General features: G+C 44.3%; 1 protein-coding gene across 1 annotated transcript in view; it reads right to left on the reverse strand.

The window, feature by feature from the left end:
• ERBB2 (erb-b2 receptor tyrosine kinase 2) overlaps positions 1-18041 on the reverse strand; it is a gene marked incomplete at its 3' end in the record, with an annotated part of 299046 nt that overhangs the window by 81095 nt on the left and 199910 nt on the right. The window contains exons 12-15 of the mRNA XM_082272837.1: positions 14242-14441; positions 14020-14152; positions 1350-1440; positions 1099-1256 (exon numbers count right to left, since the gene is read on the reverse strand). Coding sequence (XP_082128963.1) covers positions 1099-1256; positions 1350-1440; positions 14020-14152; positions 14242-14441 — 582 coding nt within the window. The remainder of the gene's footprint in view (positions 1-1098; positions 1257-1349; positions 1441-14019; positions 14153-14241; positions 14442-18041) is intronic.

Consider the following 18041-nt stretch of genomic DNA (forward strand, 5'->3'; position numbering starts at 1 on the left):
AAATCGCATCGCACAGACATCACATGTGATGTGCACAGGAATGCGGTGCGTTTTGGTGCAAATCACATGCAGTGTTCAGCACGCAACAGTGTGAACTACGTGGACACCTCCAAACAGAACCCAGGCTTAAAAAAAAGCAATGGAATAAAAAAACATCAAAAGACGACAGTTAGCAGCGTTTATTGGCGTTTATCAGCGTTTATTGACGTTAGAGCGTTTTTACAGCTGAAAAACACCACTAAAATCCCAATAGTTTTCGGGGTTTTTTTACAGCCAGAAAATACTCCTGCCAAAAACTGCTGATAACAGCCTATGTGTGCATGGAGACATAGGATAACATGCTAGGGAGTTTATTGGCTGTAGAAAAGAACGTCTGATGCCAAAAGCAGCCGCTGTAAAAACAACCAGTGTGCATGAATTATGGTTGAACTGGATGGACTATTGTCTTTATTCAACCTCAACTACTATGTAACTATGGTGATGGCATTAAAGTATACAGTATGTAAACCTTCACCTTGCTAAACAACCCATTCTGTTTAAAATAAAAATGAAATGCAAAACATTTATGTATGGATACAGGCATACCCCATTGTACGTACACTCGCGAGTACGGACACAACTTGGTCAGCTTGGCATGGCACTACTCCCGATTTTTAACATTGGCGTCTATGGGAAATCTTGGTCAGCTTGACATGGCACTGCTCCCAAACCATAAGTGACAGGGATACCAAACTTAGGGAGCACTGAGAGGGGGCCCAGGACTACAATATATCCTGTTTTGTGGTTGGCCAGCTTGCCTAGGTAATCTACCATGTCATAGTCCTGGTTCCCCCCAAGTTTGGTGTCCTTGTCACTTATGGTTTGGAAGCAGTGCCATGTCAAACTGAACAAGATTTCCCATAGAGCTAATGTATTTACATGCATTGAGAAGTGAAAAAAGGTATTGCTTCACTTTAAGTACATTTTCGTTTTACATCCATGCTCTGGTCCCATTGTGTACTTAAAGTGGGGTATGCCTGTATATAATTATTTTACCCGCTGTATAAGAAACTAGTAAAGAAGCAGACTTGGCAGAATGTATCTATGCAGAGCACTTACGCATGGGAGCAGTTAAGAGGGCACAGCTGACATTCTCCATCTTTGTCGGCATGTTTCCAAACATGCACAAAGGAGTCCATCTTCTTTCCACTCGGGCAATGGGTTACACATGTGGTCACATCTCTGTAGTGAGCACAGGCCACACACTGCTCTGCGCTCTGTTAGAGAAACACAACTGGGTAAGAACATCTGCAACAATGCAATATGGAAAATCTTAATTCTATAGGGAATACAAACTACAGTGCACTGACCGGACCAAAGCAAGTCTGAGATCCATTCTGCGGCATGCACTCTGGATGACAGGTTATACACTGGCCTTCATCAACAATTTCCCTTGGCTCCCTGAAAGAAAATAATTATTATTTATTATACAACATTATAACATATAAAATTATATATATATATATATAAATCAAATCACAATTTAAATCACTAGTAAAAAGGCTTGATTTAAATCAACTCAGTTTAAATCCTAATTTTCAAAGAGCACCGTTCATCCTTGTTCCGCAGCGGCTCCTCCTCTGACCCGCTGTTGACTCACCGACATTCCTATTTACTATAATGGGATTGCTGGTGATACGGCAGTGACTCACCAAGGTGAGGGACGTAGCGGCAGCAGGTGAGTGGATGCCCGTTAACAGGCGTTGCCAGGATGGATCTGAAATTACAGGTGCTCTTTAACCACTTGCCGACCGCCGCACGACTATCTACGTCGGCGGTCAGCCCCTCACAGGCAAAGTGACGTAGGTCTACGTCACTAGCTTGTGAGGGTCTAGGGAGCGAGCGCGCGCCCCCGGAGGCGCGCTCCCGCTCCCGAGTGGTCACGGACCCCCCCGCGCGTGTGACCGGCGGACCCGATGTCCGCCGGCCACTCTGCGATCGGCGGGGGAGAGGGAGAAAGTCAGGCAGCTTGTGTAAACAAGCCGCCTGTCATTCTCCTCGCTGTATGAGAGCTGATCATCTGGATCTACTATGTAGATCCGTTGATCACTCTGCATACAGCTGAAGCCCCAGCCAATCACAGTTAGAATCACGCCCCTAGGGACACACACAGCCCCTCCCTCTCAAATAAAGTTAACCCCTTCACTACCAGTGTATTTTTACAGTAACAGTGCATATGTATAGCACTGATTACTGTAGAAATGTCACTGGTAACCCCAAAAGTGTCAAAAATGTCAGTCAAGGGTCCGATCTGTCCGCCGCAATGTCGCAGTACCGCAAAAAAAAAATCGCAGATCCCTGCCATTACGCGTTAAAAAAAAAAACAACAAAAATGACAAAAATCTTTCCCTTAGTTAGTAAACGCAATAACGTTTGCGCAAACCAATCAAAATACGCTTTTTGCGATTTTTTTTTACCAAACATAGGTAGCATAAAACAAATTGGCCGAAAATTTTAAAAAATTTTGATTTTTACATTTTTTTTGGGGGAATTTCATATAAAAAAAAGGGAAAAATATTGCTATTTTTGCAAAATGGACGCTCTTTTTTTGTTTATAGCGCGTGATCAAAAAAATCGCACAGGTGATCAAATACCGCCAAAAGAAAGCTCTGTTTGTGGGAAAAAAAGGACGCCAAATTCGTTTAGGTACAGCGTCGCACGACCGCGCAATTCTCCGTTAAAGTCACGCAGTGCCGAATCGCAAAATACCCCCTGGTCGGAATGGGGGTAAAATCTTCCGGGGCTTAAGTGGTTAACCACTTGCCGACTGCCGCAAGTACATATACTGCGGCGGTCAGCCCCCCCAGGCAAAGTGACGTACCGGTACATCACCCGCGAGCCAATAGGGGGCGAGCATGCCCCCGCTCGTTCACTGCCATCCCCGCGCGAGTGACTGGCGGCTCCAATGTCCCCCGGCCACTCGCAATCTTCCGCTGCAGAGGGAGAAACGCAGTCGGCTAATGTAAACAAAGCCGCCTGTCATTCTCCCTGGTGTAACTGCAGAGATCATAAGATCCTGCTATGTAGGATCGTATGATCTCTGTGGTTACATCAAAAGCCACGCCCCTTTACAGTTAGAAGCACGCCCCTAGGGACACACTTAACACCAAACCCTTTAATCACTAATAAAGTTAACCCCTTCCCTGCCAGTGTCATTTTTACAGTAACAGTGCATATGTATGTATAGGTTGTTGGTACCTCAGGCCAGTGAGAAAATGGGACTTTTGAGGCAAGTATGGAAAATACGAAAAAGTACAAGCAAAATCGCTAATAATAGTAAAATGATATTTAATCCTTAAAACATAAGTACAGTGGAGTAAAGTTGCGTGAGAGGGTTATAGACCCTTGTGAAAGTGTGTAGTAGATGGAGGATTAGTGACACGTGGTAAATGGTGACTTTTAGGGGTATATCTCTGTCATTCCCTGTTAAGCTTGGGTTGCTCTGATCAGAGATGTCTCCTATATCCTACGCGTTTCGGCCCCTTAAGGAGCCTTTTTCAAGGTTGCTAGTCACCATTTCTGTTGATAAAATACAGGTATGGTGTTAAATATTTATAGGTTTCACCACTTTTGTTAAATATAAATTGTGGTGAATTTATTCAAAATAGTACATACATATTATTTTCTTTAAATCCTTGTATGTTGAAGTGGCTCCCTCTTTAGCACAGCGAGAACCTATGCGGTTTCCTGAAAAATATATATGGGGTTCAACTGCAAGGTTTGTATTAGTGTTAGTTGATTCTACAAGTGTGCTGTTTTGGACTTACATATTAGGCCATGTTTCATATTTCATATTTAGGGTAGATCCTGTAGGTCTCCCCTAGTGGCTAATTTTGGTTCCGGTGTGAATGAAACCGGTCCCTTTCAAGGAAGTCCTTGTGCCTATAAGTAGTACAATTTTATGTGAAACAGGTATATGTGGTTCGAAAAATTAGATGTAATACAGTATATAGACGTTTTCTTGAGGAATAGGTGTTACTACCTTCAATCTTGTATTAGCCAGTTATTGCAGCGGTGGAGTCCCTTAAGGTTTGTCTCCAGCCAGATCGCACTTTAAAAGAGAGAAATCTCCTTCATTAGTGTGCTTCCTTTATGAGGTTTCTGTGTTTAAACAGATGTATCTGGAGTTTGAAAAAAACTTACATTTGCTTTTCAGGTGCGCCGCTCTTGGTCCTCTCTCATCCCCGTTCAGTTGGGGAATGAGAGAGGCAGTGGTTCCCCGGCCTTTTTATCAGACTCGCGCATGCGCAGTGAGCGCCGCACGTCTGAAGCCTGATCGCACACAGCTGGTGTATGTCTCTGGTGCGCCTGCGTCCAATGGCAGAGTGCGCTTCCAGTTTCCACCGCTGTTGCTCACTGGCGCGGCCGCCGACACGGAGAGGACACAGATTTCAGACTTGCAAGCCTGAGGGGCCGATGTCGCTGGCTGTTGGGCTGTGCCTGTGAAGTGCCCCTGGGGAGGAAACCAGGAGGAGATCCTCCCAGGGGCTTACCGTGCCGGGTGTGCTGAAGTTTGGGAGAATTATCATGCAAGGATTTAGTACATGGCATAAGTACATGGTAATTAGAAAAGAAAAGAAAAAAAAACATTTCGTATAATTAATTAAATTCTTAATAGCAGTATAGTTGGTGGTCAGGTTAAAGGGGAAGGAGGGGGATTTTCCGGTTGTATCCATATTGGAAAGGGGTGAGGATGGTCTGTCCGAACGGTTTTTCTATGTGTAAGCTTTAAGGCATGAAAAAATCTGGGAGGCAGGGGATTTTTTCTCTCATCAGATCTTTTTTTATTTCTGTTTACTTGTGCAGTCAGAGTTTTTTAGGGGATCATGTTCATTTTTGTCTCCATTTGATGTTCTTTTTGATAAAAGATGGTTGGACAAGTTTTTTTGTGAATGGATTTGGTCCTGAAAGATTATGTAATAGAGGGTGGTTGTGAGCTTGGGGTGTACCAATGATTACTTCATTGTGTTCTATCCCCTCTTGGTGAGGTATTGTTTGAGTAGTGTTTTTGAACGAGAGTTTTGGTGAATGGACTTTCTAAAGTATCTTGTCATTTTTTGGTGAGTGTTTTTCTAATCAGTTTTTCCTGATGAAAAACCTTCTAGGAACGGGGCATAACTTTCTGCATCATTTAGGCCAGGAAAAGTGGTTGCGTTGAGACGTTTAATCCATCTCATCTCTAATTGAAGCAGGGTTTTGTTCCAGTCGCCCCCCCTCCTTGGGATGTGGATCCGTTCCAGGGCCATAAAGGATATTTTTGGCATCTTATTGGCGTGTTTATAGGCCACGTGTCGACCCAGAGGTAGGTGGAAGTTACACATTTCCATTGAATTTACGTGTTTGTTAATCCTCTTCCCAAATTCCTGTCTTGTCTTACCTATATAAAATGCATTACACTCGCATCTCATCATATATACCACGCCTTTGGTCCGGCAATTGGTAAAATGTTTGGGTTCGAATGTTTCTCCGTTTGGTAGAGTGGTTTTTGTGCATTTTCTTATAACTTTGCATTGGTCGCATGACCCGCATGGGTACGTGCCTTTTGTCTTACATGGGTCTTTGCGTGTGCCCTCCTTAAACTCGCTATGAACTAGTCCTTGTTTGACAGATCCTGCTTTTCTGTATGTGATTGGCGGGTGGTCGGTAAGAAAGTCCTTCACTGTTGGGTCCTCCTTCAAGATTGCCCAATGTTTTTCCAAAATTGCTTTTATTTTTTTGTGTTCATTGGTGTATCTTAAAATGATTCGCGTTTTTTGGTCTTGTTGTTTGGGGTCCTGTGGTGGTTTTTTGAATAGTAACTCCTGCCTTGTTGTAGGCCTTTCTAAGTGAGGTTTTGGTGTAGCCTCTTTCCATCAGTCTTAAGGTGAGTGCATTCGCTTCTTTTTTGTATTTTTCTGGGTTGGTACAGTTTCTTTTAATCCTCAGGTATTGACTGTAGGGTATTGCTTTTTTTAGTGGGGATGGGTGGAAGCTCGTGGCATGCAGGATTGAGTTACCTGCGGTTTCCTTTCAGTAGAGTGTGGTTTGTATACGTCCATCATACTCCTTGTAAATCCATGTGTCAAGAAATGGTACTTTCTTGTCACTGTAATTTAAGGTAAAATACATATTGTATGTATTATTGTTTAATGCATTTTTTAGATCTTTGATTTGGTTTTCTGGTCCTGTCCAGAATATCGTCTATATAGCGCTGCCATAGGAGGATGTTATCAGTTAGCCATGCATTTTCTTCTTTTATGAGGAAGTCTTCTTCCCACTCTCCCAGATATAAATTGGCGTAGGTGGGGGCACAGCTTGTGCCCATCGCCACCCCGCAGGTTTGAAGGTAGTATCGGCCATCGAACGTAAAGAAATTCCGATTTAGGATGAATTCAAGCATGGTAATTATAAAAGTGTTAAATCTTTCTCACTGGCCTGAGGTACCAACAACCTATACAACATTTAACCAGGGACGACGGCAAACCCGACTACACATAGGGTCATAGAGATCAAAACCCCTTCTACAGTGCATATGTATAGCACTGATTACTGTAGTAATGTCACTGGTCCCCCCAAAAGTGTCAAAAATGTCAGTTAGGGGTCCGATCTGTCCGCCGCAATGTGGCAGTCCTGCTAAAAATCGCAGATCGCCGCCATAAAAAAAAAAAACAAACAAACAATAAAAATGACAAATCTTTCCCGTAGATAGTAAACGCAATAACTTTTGTGCAAACCAATCAAATTACGCTTATTGTGATTTTTATTCAACAAAAATATGTAGCAGAAAACAAATTGGCCTAAAATGTTAAAAAATTTTGATTTTTACATTTTTTTTTTTGGGAATTTCAGATTAAAAAAATGTGGAAAATATTGTTATTTTTTCAAAATTGTCGCTCTTTTTTTGTTTAGAACGCAAAAAGTAAAAATCGCACAGGTGATCAAATACCACCAAAAGAAAGCTCTGTTTGTGGGAAAAAAAACGATGTCAATTTCATTTGGGTACAGCGTCGCACGACCACGCAATTGTCCGTTAAAGTCACGCAGTGCCGAATAGCAAAATAGGACCTGGTCTTTGAGCAGCCAAATCCTCCGGGGCTTAAGTGGTTAAATGCAAGGACTTACTTTTTGCTAGTTGGAATCTTTAATGTTTGCAAACAAAATGAAGGCTTCCAATTTAGAATAATAGGCTGTCAGGTTAGTAAAATGGCAATATCCGATTCAATCATACAGTTTGTAGTGTACATAGATTTGCAAAACAATGGGATAAAGGCATTTTCCTGAACTTTGTTTGAACTCATGGTTACTGTGAAATTGTGTGAATGCATCTGCATGTTATCTCAGCTTGCAGAGCTTGGATTCATTGAATGAGTTTACCAAAAATGTAAATATTGCAGAATATACAGCCTCATGCTACATAACTAAGCTCCATTTCATGCTGAATAAACTCATTAATGTATCTGAACTAGAAAACGATCTTTAGATAGATTTTTACTCCAAAAGCATTTTATTAAAATAAATGTGATTAAAAAAAAAATAATAAATCCAATTTAAATTAACCACTTGCCGACTGCTCACAGTAATCCTACTGCGGCAGTGCGGCTCCCCTGGGTCCAGCGACGTAGACACAGCGGGAGTTGGGCTGGAGGAGGAGAGGCAGCCTCCCTTCCCTGATCGTCGGGGAAACGGTAAGAAGACCCACCTGCTTATGTAAACTAAGCAGGCGGACCTTCTCTGTGACAGACAGGGTGAGATCACAGGATTCAGCATAGCTAAATCTGCGATCTGTGTCACAGAACCCCCTCCCCCTCACACGTCAGTAAGCATGAGGCATACATTTAACCCCTTGATCACCAATAGTATTAACCCCTTCCCTGCCAATGTCATTATTACAGTAACAGTGCATATTTATAGCACTGATTACTGTAGTACTGTCACTGGTACCCCCAAAAGTGACAAAAATGTCAGTTAGGGGTCCGATCTGTCCGCCGCAATGTCGCAGTCCCGCAAAAAAGAAAAAACGCAGATCGCCTACATTACCAGTAAAAAAAGAAAAAAAAAAAAAAAAACCAATAAAAATAATATAAATCTTTCCCGTAGTTCGTAAACGCGATAACTTTTGTGCAAACCAATCAAAATATGCTTATTGCGGGGTTTTTTTTACCAAAAATATGTAGCAGAATAAAAATTGGCCTAAAATGTTAAAAATGTTTGATTTTTAAATTTTTTTTTTGGGAATGTTAAATAGCAGAATGTTAAAAATATAGTTTTTTTTTTTTTCAAAATTGCTCTTTGTTTATATTGCAAAAAATAAAAATCACACAGGTGATCAAATACCACTAAAAGAAAGCTCTTTTTGTGGGGGAAAAAAGGACGTCAATTTCGTTTGGGTACAGCGTTGCACGACCGTGCAATTTTCCAGTAAATAACGCAGTGCCGAATCGCAAAATAGGGCCTGGTCAGAAAGGGGGCAAATCCTTCCGGGGCTGAAGTGGTTAAAAATAAATAAATAAATAATTTTATCAACCTTGCTATGTAGCAGATTAAATACTGCAAGGAAATGGTTTCCATTATGAAAGTTATCCCCTACAACAAGGAAATAAAGCTATGAATGGGAAATGAATCATCAATGGGACTGCAAGAGGAGTTCATTCATCCATTTTCACCGAGATCATTTATTGTAATCCTTTTTCCTCCTCCATACTCCTCTCCCACACATCTGATCAATCTGTCTTTGTATGTGATCTGTATATGATCCCTTCCCCTCCCTTATCCTGTGCATCTGCCCATTAACCCCTCCATCTTGTCATTGTATGTGACCTTCACCACCTCCTCCTCCTCCTCCTCCTCCTGTGTATGACCTGTACAATAAAGTGCAACCAAGCTTTATTTTTACTCCCTTTAGCCTGGCTTCACACTGATGTGGTGCGGGAACCACAGCGATTCCTGTGTGGGTTCCTGCACTGCATCAGAATCGCAGGAAGTTCACACTGCGAACTGCTGCGGGTGTCAATGTAAAAGTTAATTCCACCACCAAATCGGTTTGCAGAACGCAGAGCGAACTGTGGAGTCAGATGGCATGGGTCAGGACTGTGGAATCAGATGGCATGGGTCAGGACTGTGGAATCAGATGGCATGGGTCAGAACTGTGGAATCAGATAGCATGGGTCAGAACTGTGGAATCAGATAGCATGGGTCAGAACTGTGGAATCAGATAGCATGGGTCAGGACTGTGGAATCAGATAGCATGGGTCAGAACTGTGGAGTCAAGATGGCATGGGTCAGAACTGTGGAGTCAAGATGGCATGGGTCAGGACTGTGGAATCAGATAGCATGGGTCAGGACTGTGGAGTCAGATGGCATGGGTCAGAACTGTGGAATCAGATAGCATGGGTCAGGACTGTGGAATCAGATAGCATGGGTCAGAACTGTGGAGTCAGATGGCATGGGTCAGAACTGTGGAGTCAGATGGCATGGGTCAGAACTGTGGAATCAGATAGCATGGGTCAGGACTGTGGAATCAGATAGCATGGGTCAGAACTGTGGAGTCAGATGGCATGGGTCAGGACTGTGGAATCAGATAGCATGGGTCAGAACTGTGGAGTCAGATGGCATGGGTCAGAACTGTGGAGTCAGATGGCATGGGTCAGAACTGTGGAGTCAGATGGCATGGGTCAGGACTGTGGAATCAGATAGCATGGGTCAGGACTGTGGAATCAGATAGCATGGGTCAGAACTGTGGAATCAGATGGCATGGGTCAGAACTGTGGAGTCAGATGGCATGGGTCAGAACTGTGGAGTCAGATAGCATGGGTCAGGACTGTGGAATCAGATAGCATGGGTCAGGACTGTGGAGTCAGATGGCATGGGTCAGGACTGTGGAATCAGATAGCATGGGTCAGGACTGTGGAGTCAGATGGCATGGGTCAGAACTGTGGAATCAGATGGCATGGGTCAGAACTGTGGAATCAGATAGCATGGGTCAGGACTGTGGAGTCAGATGGCATGGGTCAGGACTGTGGAATCAGATAGCATGGGTCAGAACTGTGGAATCAGATAGCATGGGTCAGGACTGTGGAATCAGATAGCATGGGTCAGGACTGTGGAATCAGATAGCATGGGTCAGAACTGTGGAGTCAGATAGCATGTGTCAGAACTGTGGAGTCAGATGGCATGGGTCAGAACTGTGGAGTCAAGATGGCATGGGTCAGGACTGTGGAATCAGATAGCATGGGTCAGGACTGTGGAATCAGATAGCATGGGTCAGAACTGTGGAGTCAGATGGCATGGGTCAGAACTGTGGAGTCAAGATGGCATGGGTCAGGACTGTGGAATCAGATAGCATGGGTCAGAACTGTGGAGTCAGATGGCATGGGTCAGAACTGTGGAGTCAAGATGGCATGGGTCAGGACTGTGGAATCAGATAGCATGGGTCAGGACTGTGGAATCAGATAGCATGGGTCAGAACTGTGGAGTCAGATGGCATGGGTCAGAACTGTGGAGTCAAGATGGCATGGGTCAGGACTGTGGAATCAGATAGCATGGGTCAGAACTGTGGAGTCAGATGGCATGGGTCAGGACTGTGGAATCAGATAGCATGGGTCAGAACTGTGGAGTCAAGATGGCATGGGTCAGAACACCCATGGGATTTGATACCAGTGCAGACAAAAAAAGGAAAAAAAAATGTAATGGCTCAATTCGCACCGCACTAAATTCGCATGTCATTTGTACAGAAATACGGTGCGATTCTTGTACAAATGACATGTGATGCGGTACACTGCATCAGTGTGTACTCACCTAATACCAGTATGTTCATTCATCTCCAAAAAAAATGGCAAATCAATGAGTTGGGGGGGGGGGGATTTGTACTGTCCTGGAATGTTTATTTTAACAAAAGCTATTAACCACTTAATGACCGGAAGGTTTTACCTCCTTAATGACCAGGCCATTTTTTGGCCATTCGGCACTGCATTCATTTAACTGACAATTGCGCAGTTGTGCGACGCGCTGTACCCAAATAAATTTGACGTCCTTTTTTCCCCACAAATAGAGCTTTCTTTTGGTGGTATTTGATCACCCCTGCGTTTTTTTTTTTTGTACTATAAACAGAAAAAAGAGTGACAATTCTGAAAAAAGAAAAACAATATTTTTTACTTTCCGCTATAAAACATTCCCACTAAAAAAAAAAAACAAAAATCGAATTTATTCATCATCAATTTAGGGCCAATTATATGTATTCTGCTTCCTATTTTTGGTAAAAAAAATCCTAATAAGAGGATCCTAATAAGCGTATTTTGATTGCTTTGCGCAAAAGTTATCGTGTCTACAAACTAGGGCAAAGATCTATGTCATTTTAATTTATTTATTTTCTAGTATTGGTGATTTTTAGTAGGACTGCGACATTGCGGCGGACAGATCGGACACCTAACTGACATTTTTGACACTTTTGAGGGGACCAGTGACATTACTACAGTAATCAGTGCTAAAAATATGTAGTTACTGTACTGACACATGCAGGGAAGGGGTTAACACCAGGGGTGATCAAAGGGTTAAATATGAGCCTAGGGGGTGTTTTCTAACTGTGATGGGGTGGGCTTATTGGATCAACACAGGGACCTGTAAGCCTAAATAGGAGGAACACAGGAGCCCTGTGATAACTGACAGAACAGTTGTAAACACGGCAGACCGCCGTTCTGTCTTCCCGGGGAGTGATTGTGGGTGCCCGGCAGATCAGCTTCCCTTCTCTCCAATCGCCGAGCGCCCCCCTATGCTCACTCCAGAGGAGCGACAAATTGGTACGGCGATTCGCGCAGCTGAGCCAGCCTGCCGCAGTATCTATATTGGTCGGCAAGTGGTTAAAGCGGAGTTCCACCCTGGAATTTTTTTTTTTTTTTTTTAAAAATACCCCCGGGACAGTCAGGGCTAGTACATTCCACAATGGCTAGCCTCTGATCTGTCCCGGGTTGCACTTACCTGTTAGGACAAATACTTACCTTGAAAACGTCTTGTCCAGCGCTGCCATCTCAGATGTGGGCAGCTTGAAGCCAGCGCGATCCTCTTCGGCGTCCTCTTCCCCCTTCTTCGGTCCCACGATGCCCTGCGCCGGCCCCGCCGTCACTTCCGGGGCGCGTGCGTCATCCCTCCACAGCTTCTGGGCATGCCCAGAAGCTGTTTAGAAGGGGATGACGCGTGCGCCCCGGAACTGACGTTGGGGCCGGTGCAGGCGCAATCATTCCTGGGAGCTATGACGTTCAGCTCCCAGGAATCATTGCAGAGCCAGGAAGTGACGACGGGCCGCGGCCGAGGAAGGAGGAAGAAGGAAGTAAGGTAAGTATTTTTTCTTCGCTACGAGGTAAGTAAAAAAAAAAAAAAAATGCGATTAGCCATTTGTTTTTCAGGTGACCCGGAGCGAGAAGATGGAGGTAAGTATAAAAATAGGGTGGAACTCCACTTTAATCATGACAATCAGCAATCCCCTGAGCCGAACCAACAACCTTGTTCCTGTGCAGCTCAATATGGCTGATCACATGCACTTCCCTAAACTGTTGTCGGTGTCTGTGTACAGTCTTTCCAGCACAGACCGCACCCAGCCCCTCCTCCATCCTGCCTCTGTCCCACCCACCCCAGCACCACGTGTGAGCTTATTAGGACACACTTAACACGCCCAGCAGCTACCTGGCTTAAATGGAGTTAAAAGCTTTGTGGTCACGACAGGTGCAGGTTCAGGGCAAATAAGGTAGAACTTTTTGGCCCCTTTCCCACTTATGCGACTTGTCCTGCGATTTGGGACTGCAAAGTTGCATGACAAGTCATACTCCATGATTTCCAATGAGTACCGTTCATATCTGTACGACTTCAAGTTGCAACAACTTCAAAGTAATCCCTGCACTACTTTGGGCTGATTATAATGCGCTTCGGGGTCCATAGACCTAGGCGTTGCTTCAAGCCCAGTTAAAATCGCGGCAAAAACGATAGGTCGCATAAGTATGAAAGGGGCCTTACTAATATTGGGGTTCATCATAGACAAAAGATCTTTAACCACTTCAATACTGGGCACTTTCACCCCCTTCCTGCCCAGACCAATTTTCAGCTTTCAGTGCTGTCACACTTTGAATGACAATTGCGCAGTCATACAGCACTGTACCCATATACATATAACAGAAATATAGCTTTTAGTGATTTTTCATTTTTTGATAAAAAAATAAAATAAAAAAGACCAACAACTGAAAAAAGTTTTAGTTTCTGTCAGTAAATTTTTTAAAAAAAGTAATTTTTCTCCTTCAATGATGTGCAAGCGCATGATTGAATGATGTAATGATGTGCAAGATGATTGAATGAATTGAATGATGATTGATGATTGATTCAATGATGATTGAATGATGCAATGATGTGCAAGCGCAATGAGGCTGCACTTATGGGCACTGATATGGTGGCTCTGATTAGGTTGCACTAATATATCGCACTGATTTGCACTGATAGGTGGCATGGATATGTGGCACGGATGAGCACTAATGGGCAATGACAGGCTGCACTTATGGGCAATAATAGGCGGCACTGATGGGCAGCACTGACTGGCATCACTGATGGGCACTGATAATCTGTACAGGTCTCCCCTGCAAGAAGATACTGCTGATCGGCTCTCCTCTCCTCATATATGGTCAGTGTGAGGTGAGGAGAGCCGATAAACGACACTTCCGTGTTTACATTAACTGGCTGGGATTGGACACAGCCATTCAACATGGGTAAAAAGCCGTGTCATCGGCTCTTTACCGAGATGGGGGTTGTGCTGTGTCCTAGGGAGAGCTGACACTGGAGCAATGTCATAGGACATCGTCACAGAACGAGAGGGGATCCCGCCCGCCATCATTTTTCTTTACAGCGGGCAGGAGGTGGTTTCGGACAAGCATTTCCTTCCAATTTAAATAAAGGTCCCACCATTGTACCTTCCCCTTGAAAACACCCATACGACTTCATTGTAAATTTTACACAGTACAAAACACTCACCCCTCCTCCACATTGCAGGATTCCACACATTCATTCCCACGAAGCAGGCCACTACAGTTGACACACTGAGATGGTCCAAATCCCCAGCACTCGGCATTAGCGCACAGCTGGAAGCACACTTGTCCCTCTTTTTCTAGGAGATACAGAAAATACTTGAGTTGCCAAAACCACTCAAAGACCACAATGTCTAAAGAAAAGTACTATTTAATTGAGTTTACTTACCACACTCACTCTGTGGTTTATTAGTGGTCTTCAATATAGCTTGTCTAGGATTCCTAAATATTTTTGTCCACTGGACAGTGTCCAGATAGCAAAGATTGGGGTTGGCCTCTAGCAGCACCAATCCACTGCTGATCTCCGTTAGGGACCGCAAGCCAAGAGATGAGATGGAAAGATTGCGGACAACCAGTGAATACACCCCACTATGAAGAAATACAACAAATATTGCAACAATCAGTACCAAATTGTTTTTTTGTGCTACAGGAAGAAATTTAGATGTAACAGACGGATTTACCATTTTTTTTTTACCAAAATCACATAGCATCTGCATTGCTTTTAATTTTTTTTTCCCCCGGCCTATGAACAGGATTTAGAGAGCTAGAAAACATAAAATAGCATCTTTGTATTCTGCTTTGTTACACCTCCCAGCCTCTCGTCTGCTGCACCTTTAGGCTGTGTTCACACAATTGCGATGACAGACATCGCATGTGATTCGCACTGCCTCTACTGTGCACAGCACATGTGTTGTCTATGCAATGTGAATTCAGCCATACAGTTTGTATGGCTGAATTTGCATTGCATTCAGACCAAAATGGTGCAGGATCCTTTTTTTGGTCCACATTCGAATCAGATCCAATGGGTGCTCACACCCCTGCAATTCAATTCCAATCCGATTTCACAGTGCACACTGCGATGCAATTTGGGGATGTCATTACCTTTACATTGACACCTGCAGCGGTTTGCAGAGGGCAGTGTGTGACCACAAGTACAGTGTGGGTCTGAGGTTCCGTCACACAGTGTGAACTGGAATTGTGCTGGTTCCCGCATTGCACCAGTGTGAACCGAGTCTAAATCTGGAAAAATGTATTTGGTTCTATCAGGCTCTATCACTATCCTTGATAAGGTCCCATCCACACGGCAGCCTGAGGCAGATATATTGCTGCACTCAGGAGGCTAAACACTGCCTCTGGGCGCAGCTACACTTTGTGCTATGGTCACGTACAAATTGGCAGAATAGCTGTGAGCAGTTTGAGGCCAGAAACTCAGCAGAAATGCCATTCCTGGAGGGACACTTTCTGCACCCAGAGGCTCTATTCTCACTGAAGTGCTCCAGTGATTGGTGATCCCTGCACATGGAAAGGTGAAAAGATGCCTGGGTGCACAACACAAAAGTGATCTAATATATGCATCCAAGGAGAGAACCATACTCAAAAAGGAAAACCTGTGTGTGCCTCTCTCCTTGAATGCGTACATCTCTCAAATGTCAACATCATGTAGCCAATTTAGCCCAAAATGTTACCTATTTAATGCAGCTTATTGCAAAGTATCTCAAATTATTAACATTTAATTTCCATTCATCACCGACATGCTGAAATGGGTGCAAAGGAAACGTTAAAACCCACAAATGATTGTGCAGAGAAAGGTTTGGCATCTCCATATTATTGCAGACCCATATACAAACACTTGGAGCGCCATTCAATTGTCCCCCTGCAGTCCAAAACACACATGCAGAGGCGTACCTAGGGTCCCCAGAGCCCTTGGCGAGGAGCTGTATTGGGAGGGGGGTGACACAGAGAGGGAGGGGGGTGACACAGAGAGAGAGAGGGGGGGTGACACAGAGGGAGGGGGGTGACACAGAGAGGGGGGTGACACAGATAGAGAGGGGGGGTGACACAGAGGGAGGGGGGTAACACAGAGAGGGGGGGTGACACAGAGGGAGGGGGGTGACACAGAGAGGGAGGGGGGGGTGACACAGAGAGGGAGTGGGGGTGACACAGAGAGGGGGGGTGACACAGAGGGAGGGGGGTGACACAGAGAGGGAGGGGGGGGTGACACAGAGAGGGAGTGGGGGTGACACAGAGAGGGAGGGGGGGTGACACAGAGAGGGAGGGGGGGTGACACAGAGAGGGAGGGGGGGTGACACAGAGAGGGGGGGGGTGACACAGAGAGGGGGGGTGTCCTCGGGTCAGCCTGTCCTTCAGGCTAGGAGTGTAGAGGAGGTTAAAGGTGCTGAGTGGCGGTACGGTCTCCTCTGACAGCTCAGCTCAGTGCAGTCTCCAACCCCAGTCTGCCGCCGAGCACTGATGAATGATGTCACGGTCATGTGACTGCTGGGCGGCGACAGAGCTCAAGAGAGCCCGAACTGCCCCTGTTTTGCCTGCAGTGGAATACAGGGCTCTGGGATTGGAGCCGCACACTGCCTGGGGGCGCCGGGGGCACAGTCTGAGTGGAGGGCGCAAAAAATCACTGCTAACACTTCCAATTTTTTTGCGCCCCTCCCCCATCGGGCTGCGCCCCCCCCCCCCCCATCGGGCTGCGCCCCTTGCGGGCGCCGGTCTGGCCGACCCCATGGTACGTCCCTGCACACATGTGGTGCCAATGTTCAAACAAGCTCACCCAGTCTAGCTAAAACAGATCGGAAAACAGAAGGTAGAAACGCCACACACTGAAACCCAGCCACCATATAAAAAATGAGGATATGGTTTCAGTCTGACCTCCTCCTGGTTATATGGTATAGCCAGGAGGAGGTCAGGCTGAAGCCGTATCTATCTTTCTATATAGTGGCTGGGTTTCAGTGTGTGGCATTTCTACCTTCTGTTTTTTGATCGGTTTCAGCTAGCCTGGGTGAGCTTGTTTGAACAATGGCACCACATGTGTGCTTTGGACTGCAGAGGGACGTTTTGCTGTGCTCTGAATGGCGCTTCAAGTTTTTGTATATGGGTCAGCAAAAAGTTAGATACACCAATATTTGGTGTCTCAATTTCAGGGTTTCACACACTGGAGAAAGTATATTATGACTGTCTAGTGGGCAAGTGTATGATTGATAGGGAAATTGCATATTTCATATTCCTTTTTAAGGTTGGCATCACAAATATCTATAGCAAATTATAGGAAGGCGCCTGGCTCTTTTTAAAGATATATCTGAACCTGCTGCCCTTTTAATTGTGAAAACAATATAAAATATGGGACGTAGATGAAAAAGGCGCTGGTGATCTTTTATATTTACTGGAATAAAACTTGTTCAGGGTAGCACGTGTATTAAATATGTATTAAAAGTGCTTATTAGTGAATAAATTATTAAAGGTAATAGATATATTTTAAAGTGCACAACTCAAAATTAAAAAATATTTCTGTTGCTTATTGGTAAATAAATATATAAATAGTTATATATAAATAAATAAATAAATATATTGTACATGCAACAAGCAAATCAATTATATAAATATATAATATTCCGTGCAGCAAGCAAATAAAAGTGCTTAATAGTGCGTGCATAAAAAACTCATCAAATATAAACAGATATATTCGTGCTCTCCAGTGCAAAATAATTATATAGCAAGTGTCTCTGCAATTCGTGCAAAAAATATGCTCCTTAAAGTGCTTCAGGTGGTGGGGTGTGACACACGTGGCCTCTTACCAGCTTCCAATGAGTCACAATGACTCCCAACGCCTGTGATCCCTTTAATTGGGTGGATCAGACCTCTCCTCGATATCTTTTGGGATGGATATCTGATCCTACATTAGGCATGTATGGACCATATAGTCCGCATAAAGATAAACAAAAAAAGCCTCCAATAGTGAAATATTGTATGCTTTATTTGAAAATTAATAAAAAGGTATACAGTTGGTCCCTTACTATTAGTTGTGCCCTCCTGGCACTGGGCAATTCGGCAGTACACAAAATCTTTCAGTAGTGGGGAATCGTATCCGAGGATCTGCAGCTTCCTCTTAGTTTTCCTCTCACTGTGCTGTGTGCGGCGGTCGGCGAGCGTCCCTGCCTCTGCTACGAATGCCTGTGTGTT

Source organism: Pelophylax lessonae (genome assembly GCF_965119305.1).
Source record: "Pelophylax lessonae genome assembly, chromosome: 11".
NCBI classification, from domain to species: Eukaryota; Metazoa; Chordata; class Amphibia; order Anura; family Ranidae; genus Pelophylax; species Pelophylax lessonae.